At 37.1% G+C, this 15,422-nt stretch overlaps 1 protein-coding gene across 6 annotated transcripts in view; it reads left to right on the forward strand.

The window, feature by feature from the left end:
* The window catches only part of LARP1B (La ribonucleoprotein 1B), a 33,092-nt gene that overhangs the window by 12,348 nt on the left and 5,322 nt on the right, over positions 1–15,422 (forward strand). For 4 of the 6 annotated variants that reach the window (XM_049815597.1, XM_049815598.1, XM_049815599.1 and 1 more), the window contains 11 exons: positions 668–836; positions 2,243–2,386; positions 4,737–4,880; positions 5,133–5,301; positions 9,115–9,259; positions 9,505–9,679; positions 10,512–10,684; positions 11,186–11,557; positions 13,412–13,533; positions 14,387–14,600; positions 14,989–15,095. In XM_049815597.1, coding sequence (XP_049671554.1) covers positions 668–836; positions 2,243–2,386; positions 4,737–4,880; positions 5,133–5,301; positions 9,115–9,259; positions 9,505–9,679; positions 10,512–10,684; positions 11,186–11,557; positions 13,412–13,533; positions 14,387–14,600; positions 14,989–15,095 — 1,934 coding nt within the window. Of the gene's footprint in view, positions 1–667; positions 837–2,242; positions 2,387–4,736; positions 4,881–5,132; positions 5,302–6,077; positions 6,330–8,711; positions 8,797–9,114; positions 9,260–9,504; positions 9,680–10,511; positions 10,685–11,185; positions 11,558–13,411; positions 13,534–14,386; positions 14,601–14,988; positions 15,096–15,422 lie in introns of those variants that run through there. The other 2 variants (XM_049815601.1, XM_049815602.1) reach the window with 2 other exon arrangements.

Raw genomic sequence — 15,422 nt, forward strand, 5'->3', positions numbered from 1 at the left:
CTGATACCAGGGAAAAATGAAACTTTCTGCTATTTGCTAAAATGCTGCTCATTTTGCCTTCTTTGAAACCTGGTATTCTGTGGGATTTCCATGAAGTGATGATCTGCAGGGTGCTAGCACTACTCAAAGGCACACAGTTCCCTGTAAATGCCATATTCTAATGTGGGGAAAAAATAAATCTGTAATCATACACCTCCACATCCTCTGATCTTTGGTTCATGTTCTGATTTAGTGGAACAGAATTGTCAGAGTTAAGACCTACAGCTCCTTATAGTTTACACGAACATTTGGCATGCTGTTGAGGTTGTACAGCGTCATTGGAATTTCTGATTTACCATTCAGTATTCTGTAAGCACAGCTTTTTAAAGGTAATGAGTCTGAACAGTAGGTACTAGTGAGTAATATTTCTTTCTTTCCTATAAAATAAATTTCAATTCTGAGGTATTGAAACATGGTTTTCGTGCCCTCCGCAATTCTACATCTTCAGTTAAAAAACAAAAACTTTCTTAGTCTAAAAATTCTTTTTATAGTCTTGCCAAGTTAGCAGAAAATAGAACTACTTAAAATGAGACTTTATAAAACAACACAGTTCCTAAAACTCACGTCTTTTATACCTTTTGCTATCAGCAACTGTATTGTCAGAAATAATTACCAGTATCTCTTGCAGTGTAAGACTGTAAGTCACAGTAAGAAGCCAACAAATAAAAGAGAAAAGGAGGAGAAATCTGATCAAAAAAGCAATAGCGGAATCAAGGACAACCCGGAGGCAAAGCCAGATGGTCCAGGAGATAATATTAGCGAAGATGAAGCTCACACTAATAACCAAAGGAAAAAAGGTCAGTCTGAGCACTATGTGTAATACCGTAAGTCACCGTTGATACAGTTACATTAATTCCAGTTGAATGACTTGATGAAACTTTTTGTTTTGCATTTTCTAGGTGATAACAGAATATATTGCTTTCTGGTAGGAAGCTTAAAACAGGCTTCTTTTCTCAGGTTTTGGAGTGTTCTGTTTAGTCAAACAGGAATTCTGGGGGAAAAAGCAGCTTGTGTCCTACTGATGGTCTGTGGAGCTCTGACAGTTTCTGGAAAATTTTAGTGTGGCTGTACAATTACTGTCTCTGGCATCTTTATTTCATTAACTAGATAGTGCTATGTTAATTTAACTTTATATATATATGTGTATGTATTACTATATATACTAACATTTTAATTTTCATGTTTTACTATTAGCTTACGCTTTGAACACTTGAAAACTAAACCAGGTTATTAATTTCTTTTTGATCCAATCTGTTACATTAAAAGTAAGAAACAAACCTGTATCTCATTTGGTCATTAGACTTGACTAGGCTGGAGAAAGAGAGTTTTAAGATACTGCTGCCGTCAACTGTTTCTTTTTCTTGCTTCCCTGCTGGTATTTCTTCAGATCCTAAAGACTTTGTTGTTTAGATTTGTTAATCTTCCTATGTATATATTAAAAAAAAAATCCTTTATTGCTTTTAATTTTTTCAGTCTAAGTGGAAGTTTAAAGCAAAGCATTCTACACGTGCAAGCTATATTTTTCCCCCACAGTGTGGGTAACGCATTTTTTGTCTTTGCTTATATTTCTTGCCTACAAAGGTATGAAGCCCACAATACCAATCGAGTATAGAACAGCAAATACTGTCATTAAATAAGTAGTTAGTGGATATTTTAGGCCAGCCTACAACAAAGTACAGCTTTGCCAATAATTTTTGATGCCCTCAGATGAACTTAATCCGAGTATCTCAAGGTAAAAATACAGTACCACAGCTAAATTCTCAGGAAAATTTTTACCGTTTGTGATTGAAATCTTTATTTTAGTGGTTAACCTGATATGTTATTTTTATCTTTAAGTTTCATATGCAAGTTGTGAAATTATATAGTAATGATTTTGCTGTATAAATTTAACACTTATGTAGCTGTAAATTCTTTGTAATGGAGCTTACATCTAAAAATCTGTTACATAAAAAAGGCTCACCTTCATTTCATATATTTAAAGCTTAGGTAAGGTTACCTTTCAGTCTGAGAAATTCCTGTTTACTGCATTGATTATTGTTTAGTCATTCATCATATCTTAAAATTTCCATGTTGAAGTTTCTCCCAGTTTTTAAACTTTGAAATGAAATGTTACTAGCTCTACAAGAAGAATTCTGTAGAATCTTTTCAGCAGCTGAAACCTCAAGTAGTATTACAGTTAAGAGTAATACATTAACTTTTCAAGGCAACAAGCAGAAATGGGTGCCACTTCACCTGGATGATGTACGGTCAGACAGTCAAGAAAGACCAGGCTCTCGAACTAGCTCAAGATTTCTGCTGGAAACAAACAAGTTAATACCTCATAACAACAGACGGAATGAGACAAGAAGTAAGTGGTTTTCAATCTCTGGGTCTTTCTACTTGTGACAAATAAAGTATAATACCACGTGAGTAGGCCATTAGATTGGCAGTTTATGTTGAAACTTGACCTTGGCTATGGTAAGTAAAACCTAGTGTTACTATTTGCCAATAACCAGCAAAAAATAAATAAATTGTACTGTAGTTTAACAAATTTTAAATTGGAAAGTTTTGTTTAAAAGCTTAGTGTCAGATTTTTTTTTTAACCTCTTCACAAATTGATCAGAGTTGTAATGTCTCAATCACTGACTCTGCTGAGTAACTGAGTTTGGAAACAGTCTATCTTTACAGCGTGGGCTTGTGCTCTGAATCAGAGCAGCATATATTTTTCTCTTCATGGCTTCCTACAGAGTCTTGGACCACAGCTTTACGATGCAGAAGGTTTGGGAATAGTCTCATAAGCTGGCTGCTTTGTCCGGCTCTACTGCTGTTCCTGCAGCTTGTTGCTACCAGAGCAATTGCTTGTGGACCTACACTTTGAACTCTGCTTTGGCAGTTCTACCGATGTTGTTTTTTCCTTTAAGTTGGACCAATTCCCTCAGTTTCCCAACCTATTTCTCCGCATGGCCATGCAAAAAGTTGTACTAGCACAACTGAGGGAGAAATGCACCACATCTGGTACTGTTTCTGGTCCTCAGGTGTTCTGAATACAGCTTGTCTGATGGCAGAAATCTTAGGCTGAATGTAACTCTTCGTGTATTTGCATTTAAGTTTTAAAACTGCAACATACATTAACAATTTAAATATTTGCTCGTTATAAGTGCTGGATGCTACTGAGATTGGATTTGTTTATGAAGTAATTTTAGGAATATTGATATAAGGGTGTGATCTGAATGTCTGAGGGATGAACAGGGGCAGGGGGAGGATTTTTACTAGTGTATCACTTTCTTCAGCAATTATTTCTCAGAAACCTGATGGTCAAATGACCAGAAACTTGTAGCATGAACTCTACCTCAAGGCTCTAGTGATTCAAGACCAGTTTCAGTGTGAGAGAACATAAGACATCTCCTGCTCTTCAGGAGCATTGGCTGTTTAAATAAAAAACTTGTTTCAGTCTTAAATACACTAGCTCATGAAGGTGTTATATGTAGGACTTTTGCATGTGTCTGGGCCACGTGTACTCTCAGAGTGCAAAAATGAAACTGATTTGGGGAAGTAGTTCAAATAACGCCTACGCATTTGGGATCTCTAAGGTTGAGGGTAGCAAATGTGAAGGCTAAGGTCCAAATTCCCAGTGAGACACATATACAGATTATGATATTCTAAAATTCAGAGTCTTATTTGACAGGAAGTGAAATACAGGAACTTGAATGTATGAGCATATGTATTTTGTTTTAGGGTTTATTAAAAATAGTTGCTAGTAAAACAGGATTTCTAATACGAACAAAGAATCATGTCTTTAGTCAGTCCTGTGTTAAATTTAGCAACTCTTAATTTGATCGGAGTCTGTGTTCCCAGGCATTCCTCTGACAAAGAGGTCCCCTGGGATCTGGAAGACTATCCAATTACAACTTAAACTTTAAGCAAGGGTGACTGACTGAGGACAGAAGTCTCTGAGAGGGTCAGGAAAAGAGAAACAAATGGGATGAGAGAGGGTGTGTGAGAGAGGGGTTCATTTTCTCTCATGAGTAAAGTGAGAATTACACCTGTCCTTAAGTTTTGTGGTGAGTGGAGCCAAGGTGCCTGGGGTCTGTTTTGGGCCTGCTTTCTTTCCTTCCTTCCTTTCTTCTTTTCTTCTGCTTCTCTCTGACTCTCTTTTGCTATGTGCAGACCACATATTTATGTGAAAACCTTACATAGATTCTTATGGTCATCTTAGATTTGTATCTGTTATCAAAAAGGGGTTCTTAACTTAAAAGCTCAGTTTGGGGCAGGACTAGCAGAGAATAAATGGTTGCTGTTAAATGGGTGGAGTCAGGGAAGTGTTAGATGGCGGCATCTGGGAGGGAACAAGAGGGAGGCTCTGAAGAGCCATGGCTGTGGAAATCCTGCCCAGAGCAGGATTGTCAAGAGCTAGCAGCTCTTCCTAGATTACCGTTTCAGCCTAGCAGCTTTGAGATCTGACCTTCAGCTTCAGCCGTCATGAGTCTGTGGATTGCCTGGGTGCAAGCTGAGAACTCCATGTTACAAGGGACTTTTTGGTGCTATTCATGTATCCTGCAGAGTCATTTCCTTCAGCCATTCTGAGCATTCAGATAATGGAGAGACACGCTTTTCAGTGCAATGTTTTGTGGTTAATACCTAGGAATAAATCAGAGACTACTTAATTATACTGTGATATTTAATTATGATTGCAAGTATTATGCTTTTTTCTCTTAAAGATTGGCGTCGTGATAGAGAAAAGAGAGATGATCATGATGAAGTGTGCAGCGTGAGAAGTGAGGGTGGCAGTGTTCGAGGATTCTCCAGAGGCAGAGGAAGAGGTAGAGGCAGAGGAAGAGGACGAGGCAGAGGAAACCCTAGAAGTATGCAAAGTGGTAGATGCTTAGCAAAAATTTTAAAACTATGTTTATAATGTTATTGTTTGCACATGAAGTAAGAGTTGTCTCAAAAAACATACCCTGTAGCTTAATATAATTAAGTAGCTTGAGTCTTTTTAAAATCAGATGCTGAAAACCAACAGTAAAATAGCAGTGTTTATCATGCCTTACAATATTTTTGTGCTGGACTTAAAAGAAAGACAATGAAAAAATATTATGTTCTCTTTTATTTTGAAGTGAATTTTGAATATTCAGTTGGTTATCAAGAACTGTATGGGGAAGGAACTGACCAAGTATTTCAACCTGAGCTTAATGCTAGTGTCATGTATTACTATGGTGATGGAACGGGAGTGCAGATGTATTCTGTGGATGAAGCACTTCTCAAAGAATATATAAAACATCAAATGTAAGTAGATTGTTTAATGTACAAATATTTTTAGAGATCTAGTTCAGATAAAATAACTCATTTCAAACAGTGTTTAATCCTTATTATCCATGTAAAGATGGAGATTAAGGCGTTTCAGTTGAACTTATTGATTTGACCATTACTGGTGTAAGTTTGAATTTATTCACTAGTGGGGTGGAAGAACTTGAGTGATGGGGAGGAATTTTAAGGAAGCTGTTCTGCATCTTGTGCTGTAACACATCTGGCTCTAACTCGTATACCTGCTTATTTATGGTACATAGACCTCTTTTTATGTTGTCATGTAACTGAGATATGGATGTCTCTGAGCTTGTGCTTTTGAGTACTGTTGGTCTGTTTGCCTATAAAGCTCTTCTTGGGTGATGTAGCTAGACATTTCCCTTATTTGCTCTCAGTTTCACTTTGAGAAGTCTTGTTAGTTCTATGTTTTCAGAGTGTTTCACCTGAAACATTTAACTGAAAGAGAGTAGTTTTGCAATGATACTTGATTTTTCAATAATCTGAAATGTTTACTTTCTCGTGTACACCATTAGGCAATGAGAAACCATCTGGAAGACTGATTATCACCAGGAGACAAGTCAAAAAGGGCCTGGAAACCACTAGTTCATTTTAAAGAGACAGTTTCCACCACTGGCAGATATTTCATCTTCTGTACTTGCAACGGCATTTCTCTGCGATGCCTTTGTGGTGGTTTTTGATTGCCCTTGTATTCCATAAAGCAACTTGCTTATTTTATTCTTGCTTCTTTTGTTACAGTTGACGCAAAAAGGAAGAAAAAAGCCTCTTTAAGGGCAGAAAGTATCTGGCATGTGGCTATCAACTTCAAAACTTCTATTGCAGTCTTTATTGTTACTTTTGCTGCCAGGCCCCTATGAGACCTGACAGTGGACATGTACCCCCATGTCAGGATAATCGGCCTGCACTGTCCTCAGACAAGTGAGGGAGGAGCACAGACACTCCACTGTTGGCCAGATTTCTGGGCATGCAGTGTAGAATCCAGACCTTCTAAGGTAGGACATGATGATGTCCCCTTCTGCTGAGAAAAATGTCAGTTACAGCATTGGTCACATCTGACTTCTGGTTGTATTTGTATTTTATTTTAGCAACAAGAGGTTGGCAGGTATCAATAGAAGACTTGGCATGGCTGGCTAACCAGAGCCATTGGTTGCCTGTCTGAAATAAACTCCTAAGGCAGTTTGATTATGGAGTTTGCTTTCCATGAGAGAGAGGGAGATTCCTGAGCAGGTTTAGAACACAACTTCACTATTTTTATGCTCCTTTAAAAAAAAAAAAAAAAAAAGATGGTTTTGTTATCTAGTCACTTCTTTTATCACATCAAAAATGATGGGAAACAGACTTTATTCATCAATTACCTATTATTAGCTTCTAAATGGGGATGGTTTTGTCTGCCTTTCATAATTTAGTTACAAAATATTAAAGTGACTATGCCAAAAAGGAAGTATGTAAAGAATAAAGCTACACAGAACTGTTAGGTCTCAGAGTTCCTTATGGAGTCCAAGATAAATCAGGATATATTAGAGAAGTGAGGTTAGTTTGAATCCTAGTGAATTGATGAATTTTAAAACAGTTTACCTGCTTAATAGGGAAATATCTTAGAGACTGTGTCCAACTGAGTTGATATGTAATTACAGAAAGAAATACACTGCTATCAAGCAGCTTATGCTTGTCCCAAGAACCAGCTTGATGTACAAGAGAGAGTAATATTTGTATTGCATACAAAAACATCTTTAACGTTTTTAATTACAGGCTGAGTTGTCAGCCTGAAAAGTTTCAGTGCTTAGTAACTCCTCAGTCTGCAACACACAGTAGAACTCTATGTAAAGTCTTCTTTCTTTAAAAAAGAAAGAAAGAAAAGTTCAGACGTGCATCCAAGTCTGCATTAATTCAAGAATATCAAAGGGACTCTGAGGAAAATGAAAAAGAAAAAGCTGGAGGGGGTGCATGTGTGTTTAGGTTTGTCCCTCTAGTTGGAGCAAACTTGTGCGTTGTCTTCATTTATCATTAATGGTCTTTCACATTCCTTTTTCTAGAGTGATGGACATCAAGTGAGGCAGTTTGAGTCAAGTTCAGTCATTGTCCATTTCTGCTTGTGGAATTTTTAACTAGGTGAATCGTTACAAGATTTTACCTTTACTGTATGACTGTAAAGGTAACATTAGTAAAATGTTGATATATGGCTTTTGTGCTTGCTTATCTTATAGATTGGGAGGGGAAAAGAAGTGTAGTAGTTCAGAACAGTCAGTAGGATATTCTTGAAAGAAACCTTCTCTTTGTGCACAGTTGCTTCACTGATCAGTTTACGTAGCTCTGAGCAAGAGCTTAATTCTCCGAAAGCCTTATTCTCTTCTCTGCTCTGATTTAATGGCAGTGTTTTCATTTGTCGTATGTCTTACTGTCCAACTTTGAGACTTTATATTCATTCTGTCTTGGAGCTGAGTGTTTCATATAGAGAGCTTTTGCTTTGAATTTCTTTAGCTACCAAAAAATTAGAGAAAGAAATGGTATCAACCTTCTCCTTGGGTCAATGATGGCATCAGAGTCCTCTCCTCTTGGTAACTTTGGCCTTGATCCCAACTTCAGTGGAGACACTTAGCATTTTATACTTTGTTGAAATTAGAATTAACTTTATTTACATTTGCATGTGCGGTTTTTGGTGGGTTTTTTTTCCCCTCAGCGTTTTAATGCTCTCATTTTATTTTTGCACTATCTCTATTTTTGTGTCATAGAATTTTAATTGCTCTCCATTAAATATTTCACTATCTACGTTTTCCTGAACCTGATGAGGAGTAGTATTCCTTGGATCTAATATGCAAAATCATGGTACGATGTGTAAACTCTGTGAAAGGCCTAGATTTTAGTCTTCATGATTAAATTGGGTTTTTTCCACTTTTTCATAGGATGTTTTCTTGCTCCCTTGCTTTGTGTGACAGATCATGAATTCCTTACTTTTTCTCTTCGTGAAGTATATAACATCTTGACACCCTGGTCATTTCATAGAGCAGCTTCATTGTTTAAGAAGATTTGTCTTTCTACAATTTCTTTGTCCGTCATCTCTCTTGTTCTGTGGTATTGTCAGATTGCTGAAATGGTCCTTGTCCCTCTTCTCTTTATCCACTAAACATCATCTCTTCTTCTAGACTTTACCTTTCTCTGCGAACTGTTGTGCCTTTTGGTACAGTTTCATGACAAATACAACATCACTATTTTTGTTTTCTCATCTTCCCACAAGCATGCTTGAAGTAATGATTCAGAGTACATGCATGTGCCTCAACACTCAGATAGGATACTTAAACCTTCTAATGTACTGGAAACTGGCAAAAGAAAAGAAAAGATACAGTTCAGGATGTGAAGGTGCACTGATACTGCTGTGTGGGAAATAACTTATGCCCTGACTGTAAGCAGTAGTTGTCCTTCATCTATATGGAGGCTAAGAGAATGTTGTTTCCTTCTGTTCATGTAAGTAATAAGGGAGGGGATGGGTGAAAGAAAAATTGAGCATAGTTTTTCCTTATGCAGTTCATATGCACAAATGGAATAAGGCTTTGATTTATACCCCTATGTACTGTACTGGATCATAAGTCTTTCTTAACGTGTTGAGTATGCATGCTGTTCTGTAAGTCTTGCTTATAATGATACACCTGTTGAAAGAACAATTTTGTTGATGCCAAAGTATGCTCTATTTTTAATGGAAGACTTTAACAAGGAATCTCTAAGTTGCTATTTTAGGATTTTCTTTAACCTATAATAGGCTCATATTTGTATGTTTTTCTGCAGTGAGTATTATTTCAGCACAGAAAATTTGGAAAGAGACTTCTTTCTGAGGAGAAAGATGGACCAACAAGGATTTCTGCCTGTTTCATTGATTGCTAGCTTCCGTCGGATGCAAGCTCTCACTACAAATGCTGCACTCATTTTGGAGGTAAAATAATTCACAAGTTACGTATGTTGAAAGTTGCTGCTTTGATTTTTTACTGCCATTTAAAGTCAATGCTATGAAGTTAAGGAATACTTCTGTTTGCAATGACAAGGATTTTATAAAGAGGCTATAAATGGCAGAGTTTGTGTTTGGAGTTTGTTTTCTTTTTCTTTTTTTTTTTTTTTTTTTTTTTTTGGATGGTGCTAGATACATAAAGTTTTTAAAGTGTTAATATGCTTGTCACACAGGCCCTAAAGGACAGTACAGAAGTTGAAACTGTGGATCAGCGGATAAGAAAAAGGGTTGATCCAGAAAAGTGGCCAATTCCAGGTCCTCCTCCTTGCAGTCTGCCACCGACTGACTTTTCTCAGCTCATCAATTGTCCAGAATTCATACCAGGCCAAATTTTTGGCTCACATACTGGTAAAGGATTTATTTTATAGAAACATAAGTTTAGGACTGTCTATCTAGCTTAGGAAGTTTGCCTCTTGATACTGATTTCATAACAGAAGTTGTACATTCAGTAACAGTTTATTCAGCTGGTATGCCCATCAGCCTTGCAGTTGCCAAGTCACATGTCTGGCATGACTGATGTGAAGTAGATAAAAATGTCTCTTACGTGTTAACTGCTGTGACCATTATCCAGAATACAGTATGATGGGCTACAGTCCTTTAGTACTAGTAGTAGAAGTAGTAATAGTAATCTTCAATTAGTCATAAAATCAGCTTCATTTTGGTAGCAGCTGAAAGTTAACTCTTTATTTGGTGCATCCTGGTTTTGGATGGTGATCTCATTCACATTATTAATAGGGAGATGGCTTTATTCGCTGACAACCCTTGGCAAGGAAATCTTTTACTAAAGTGTTGGCTGGAATTAGATGGGAAGAATGAAGACTGAGTTAGGCACCCATCCATAGAGCTAGAGGATGGTGTGGAGAGAACATGTCCCTTATGATGCTGCTCTTGTTTTCTGAATAAAACATAATTTCTCTCAGACTGTTAGAAACTTTCCACATAAATAAGTTGCTAGAATCGAACTTTTCCTAAAATGTTGAGTGAACTGTGAAAAGCTATCTCCTAAAAATGAAAAGAAATTCTGCTGCTCAGTGTTATATTTAACCAGAGGGGTGGAAAAATGGTAGCTGTGGTTAAAAGAAAGACTAGTAAAACAATTTAAAAACCAAAACAAAACCAGCAACAAACCAAAACCAAAACCACCCACAACAGGAACTGAACTACTGTTTTCCACTGCTAGAGTCTGCACCAAGTTCTCCAAGAATGGGAAGCCCACTGAGTCCAAAGGAAAACACTGAAATGAATAATTTTCAGACAATGTCTAAAGGATTGTCTACAAGTTTGCCTGATTTGGACTCTGAACCTTGGATAGAAGTGAAGAAGAGGCATCGTGCATCCACGGTCAAACTAAAGGTAAAATCAAAAACCTTTAAGTTATTTAAATAAACAAATGCAAAACCTGCCAGCTTTCAGATTATAGTGTAAAACAAGATTTTTTTATGTGTTAACATGTGTGATGCTTGATAATGCAATATAGTTAATGCGTGTACTTTTCACTCTACCAGACTTAGAATTACTAAGTGCATTTAAAATCCTGATCCAAAGCTCACTGAAATTGAAAGGAAATACTGCTGGTTTGTTGTTTGGTTTTGGTTTTTTTTTTCCTGCTGAGGGACAGTTGTACCTGTTGATTATTGAAAAATATATTGTAATGTGCATTGAGAATTGTTCTAAAAGGTTATGGCAGAATTATTTAGAACAGTAATTTACTGAATAAGCACCTGAAAGTGGCTGTATTGTTTCTAATTCCCATACATTTCTTTATTTAAAGTGTTCTGTCGTGTTCTATTTGTCTCCCATTTGGATAATCACTATCCCTTTCAAATATAAAATGCATCACCTTTTCCAACTTAGGAAAGTGTTCCTATACCTGATCAAACATCAGATCCACAACAGCCACCCCCGCCTCCAGAGGAACAAGAACAAGAAGAACTTGATTTTTTGTTTGATGAAGAGATGGAACAAATTCAATGTCGGAAGAATAAATTTACTGATTGGTCAGACAGCGATTCTGATTATGAAATTGATGATCAGGACGTAAACAAGATTTTGATTGTAACACAGACACCACCGTATATGAGAAAACATCTTGGTGGAGATCGTACTGGAAACCATGTATGCCGTGCAAAAATTACGTCAGAACTTGCCAAAGTTATTAATGATGGCTTATACTATTACGAACAGGATTTGTGGATGGAGCAGAGTGAAAACGACACTATGATGAAGGTAACTCTCTTCATTTTTGACCTGAAAACCATGCCTGTCCAAACAGTTCCAAAATTAATTTTAGCCATCTGCTATGTAATTGTAAAATGCTATGCTTTTTTGAAAGAAAAGTGACAGTAGTTGGATTTACAGGTCTACTGAATTATCTTTATTTTGGTAATATAGTAAACAGTTGAAAGCAAAACCAGCAAGTTTTTCTTGACACAAATTTGACCAAAAACATTGAATGAATATTTTTTAGAACTATTTTTAATGTTTTGGAGATGGTTCAGCTTTTCCAGTGTTTTCTTGTTCTGTGAATAACTTGTTTCAAAACATTTGCAAACCCCTACCAGAGGGGAAGGGGGCACATTTCTGAGATGACATAGTAAGAGAGGAGGGTAATACAGTCATTTTAAAGTAGTTTTATATTAAGGTTCTGTTTGCCTTGCAGCTTGTTAGAATGATAGCAATGTGAGCAAATGAAACTTTGGATTGCATGCCTTATTTATATAGAAACCATTTTATTTCCTAGCCTGTACGTGGGCCCCTGTCTTTGCGGCTTTCAAAACTTTACAAGGAGATTGTCAGCTTTGTGATCTTCTAATTTTTTTTTTTAAATTACTAGTTTTTAAAATATGATAAGCTGTAAAATTGCAGATGAGTTGAACTCCAGCACTGTATAGGCAGAGGCCGACATGGCACGCTGCAGTCCTGTCACTTGCTGCTCTTGGTTTCAGAAACCCTTTCTTTTGTGTGAGCAAGCCTGGTGAGTGGCCTGTCTGTAGGCAATCCCACTGTATCACTAGCAGATATTATGTGTACAGAAATACGAAGTTACCTAAACGCTAAGTGGTGAGGGGAAGGAGCTTTATCTGTGCGTAAGGACAAAGGTGGGTTGTGGGGTGGAAAGGGGGAAAGTAGCTTAAAGGACAAAATGTGGGTACAAAAAAGTGCTGACAAAAATAGAAATGAATGCTGAGAATAAGAGCAAGAAATGAAGGTAGAATTCGGCATATGGAGCTTTTATTACAAAGGAAATGGACCAAGAAAACCAGCAAACTAGAAGAGGACAGTGAGAAATAGCACACAGTAAAAGAAAATATTTAAATATTTTCTCTGTTGTTGTTGTTACATTCCTGACAATGATTTAACCAAGATTTTTCATACACAGCATGCACACATGCACATATCCCACCCCACCTTCAGTTGAGTAGGGGCATGAGTAATTTGAGATGCTGCCACACATCTTGGGAAATCGTGTCCTTCTGCAGTTTATGCTACCAATTCGAAAAACAAACAAACAAACAAAAACCCAACAAAAAACCCCAACCAACCAACCAAAAAAACCCCCACAACCCACCCACCCCACCCCCCCACCCCCCCCCAACCCAAAAAGCTGACTACTTTATTTACAAATACTGGCTTTTCTTTAGGTATAGCCTGAGGAAGGGAGCACAGCCTCTTCTGCTCCCCAAAATTGCTAGGACCTTCCTTGGCACGCTTACTGCAGAAGAATGATGGTTTTGGGCTGGGCAAGGGGCAGGATCTTGGTCATTTCTATTTCTTATTTGTCTATGAAAATTTGCTTGTAGATGGCCTTGCTTGCCTCCATTGGTCCATTTGTTGGCGTAACTGTCTCTTTTAGCTAGTGCAGAGTGAGCTGCATAAGGTTTTATACAGTGTTCACGGCAGCTTTTATACAACGTGTGCTAGAGACTCCTTCCATCTTCCTTAAAAGAAAACTGGCTGAGTATGGGTAGTTGTGTGTCAATTCTGGCTTGCTTATTTTCTCTTTTATGGCATTCACCTGTTTCTCAGGGTGATATACATTATCATGCTTTTTGCATTTACAATTTGCTTTCTCTAATTCAGCAAGAGATTGAGAACTTTAAGAAGCTAAATCTCATTAGCAAGGAAGAATTTGATAATCTTGCACCAGAACCAATTGCTGATCCAGCCCAAGAAGTTCCTCCAGGACCTCCAGGGTTACAGAAAGTTAAGTAATACATATTTGGTTTTAGAATTTCTGTAATAAAGAACAATTCTGTAGGTGTTTTAACTCTTTCTGCCGGTGTAATATTTTAATTTTGGTTCGGCCAGCAGTCTGAAGGGCTTTTTCAAATTGCCAACTGTCCATCAGGAACATGGTTTCCATTGCATTAGAAGAAGCTGGTACTAGCACTTTTCAGGATACATATGAGCATCAAAAGACAGTGTTCCATTTTTTTGTCACCATATACCAATTCCAGGTGCTTTTTGCGTAACTTGTCATTTACAATGTGTGAAGTAATAGCTAGTGGTGATGTGAAACATTTTCTAGAAACCAGTATTTTTACAGGAAATAGGGATAGAATGAAGTGAGGCTAGACGAATTTTCTACTTGTATCATAACCTTTCTGAGCAGTCACAATGTCCAAATCTTATCTTTTGAGATGTTTCTGATTACAGTAGTATTATTAACATTCATTAGGATACATGCTAATAGCATCTTTACAGTAGTTGAAGAAAACCACCTCACTAAACCCACCACCTCACCAAAAAGCAAGAACGTGGTTACGCTTTGACCAATGTTTTTCCATTACTTTGCTAGTGTAGATAGATAAGAACAAACAGGTAAGAAAGAAGTGGGTTTAAATTTTCTAGCAAAGACATGCTTGAAACATTATTTCATAGTTTTGAGCAGTTTCTACTGCTTCTACATCAAGTGCTTTTGTTAATTTGGTTATCCTTTGGGGATGTAGTTTACTTGAAGTGAAACAGGCCTTTAAGATACTAGATACTAGGAGAGCTTAGGCTTTGAAATCCTAAGTCTCTTTTGAAAATGAATGTTTTCTCCTTCCTGCCTACAGGTTTAGCAGAGGAGCTGGCTTGTAATTTGTTGAGTACTGAAGTACCTCTGACAGCAGCAATAGCTCGATCACTGCCAACAGCAGTCCCAGATTCCCCCTGCGTTCACCCTGGCTTCACCCCGCGAACACCTCGCACCCCGAGGCTACAGGATCCCAACAAAACACCCAGGTTCTACCCTGTTGTTAAAGAGGCACGATCCATTGACGTAAAGGTAAATGGAAAGACATATTCTTTTTAAAAACAGGAAAAGCCTATAAAACTCATGTCTGTGCATACGATTTAACAAGCATGAAAAGGCAAAAAATGAAACGCTTGTACTTTGTTTATCTTCAAAATATTTACCATATTAATTCTTTTTTGTTTCTACAAAATGGTTTCTGAGTTTTCTTTGTAACGTTTCTTAAAAGTCCTTGTTGAAAAAGTGTAATGTCTAAAGATTTTTAATTTGTAACGTAAGACCAGTTTTTAGGTTATGAAACTGGAATGTTGTGACTTTATAATGTGTTAGATAGAATATAAAATTTTTAGAATTTTGTTTTAAGAGGGAGCAAATGAGTGAAATCAAATTATGGAAATAAATCCTTCGTTTACTTTCTTAGACTCCCAGAAAAAGAAAAACACGACACAGTACAAATCCTCCCTTAGAATGCCACGTTGGTTGGGTGATGGATTCCAGAGACCACAGACCAAGAACTTCCTCTGTGAGGTAAATTTTTCTTTTTTTTTTTCATAGAAAACTTGTTTGCAATGTCATTAGTTCTCACTGCTAATGGAGAAATAGGCTGCAATAAAAGACAACTTTATAAATACAGTGGAAGCAAGAAAAAAGCGACCAAGAAAGACAAAAACATAGAATACAAAGCTATTCAGAAGTAAACTAGCTAACTGACTATGTTCACAATGTCGTTGTTTGATCCACGATATATTGGCGGTAATACTACTTGAAGTACTGATGTTCACTTAAGTGATTTTGCCTTTAAGTGGTCATTTAAAATTGTGCATTATGGTAATGTTTAATTATTATCATCCAAAA

The sequence above is a fragment of the Accipiter gentilis genome, chromosome 12 (assembly GCF_929443795.1).
Source record: "Accipiter gentilis chromosome 12, bAccGen1.1, whole genome shotgun sequence".
NCBI classification, from domain to species: domain Eukaryota; kingdom Metazoa; phylum Chordata; class Aves; order Accipitriformes; family Accipitridae; genus Astur; species Astur gentilis.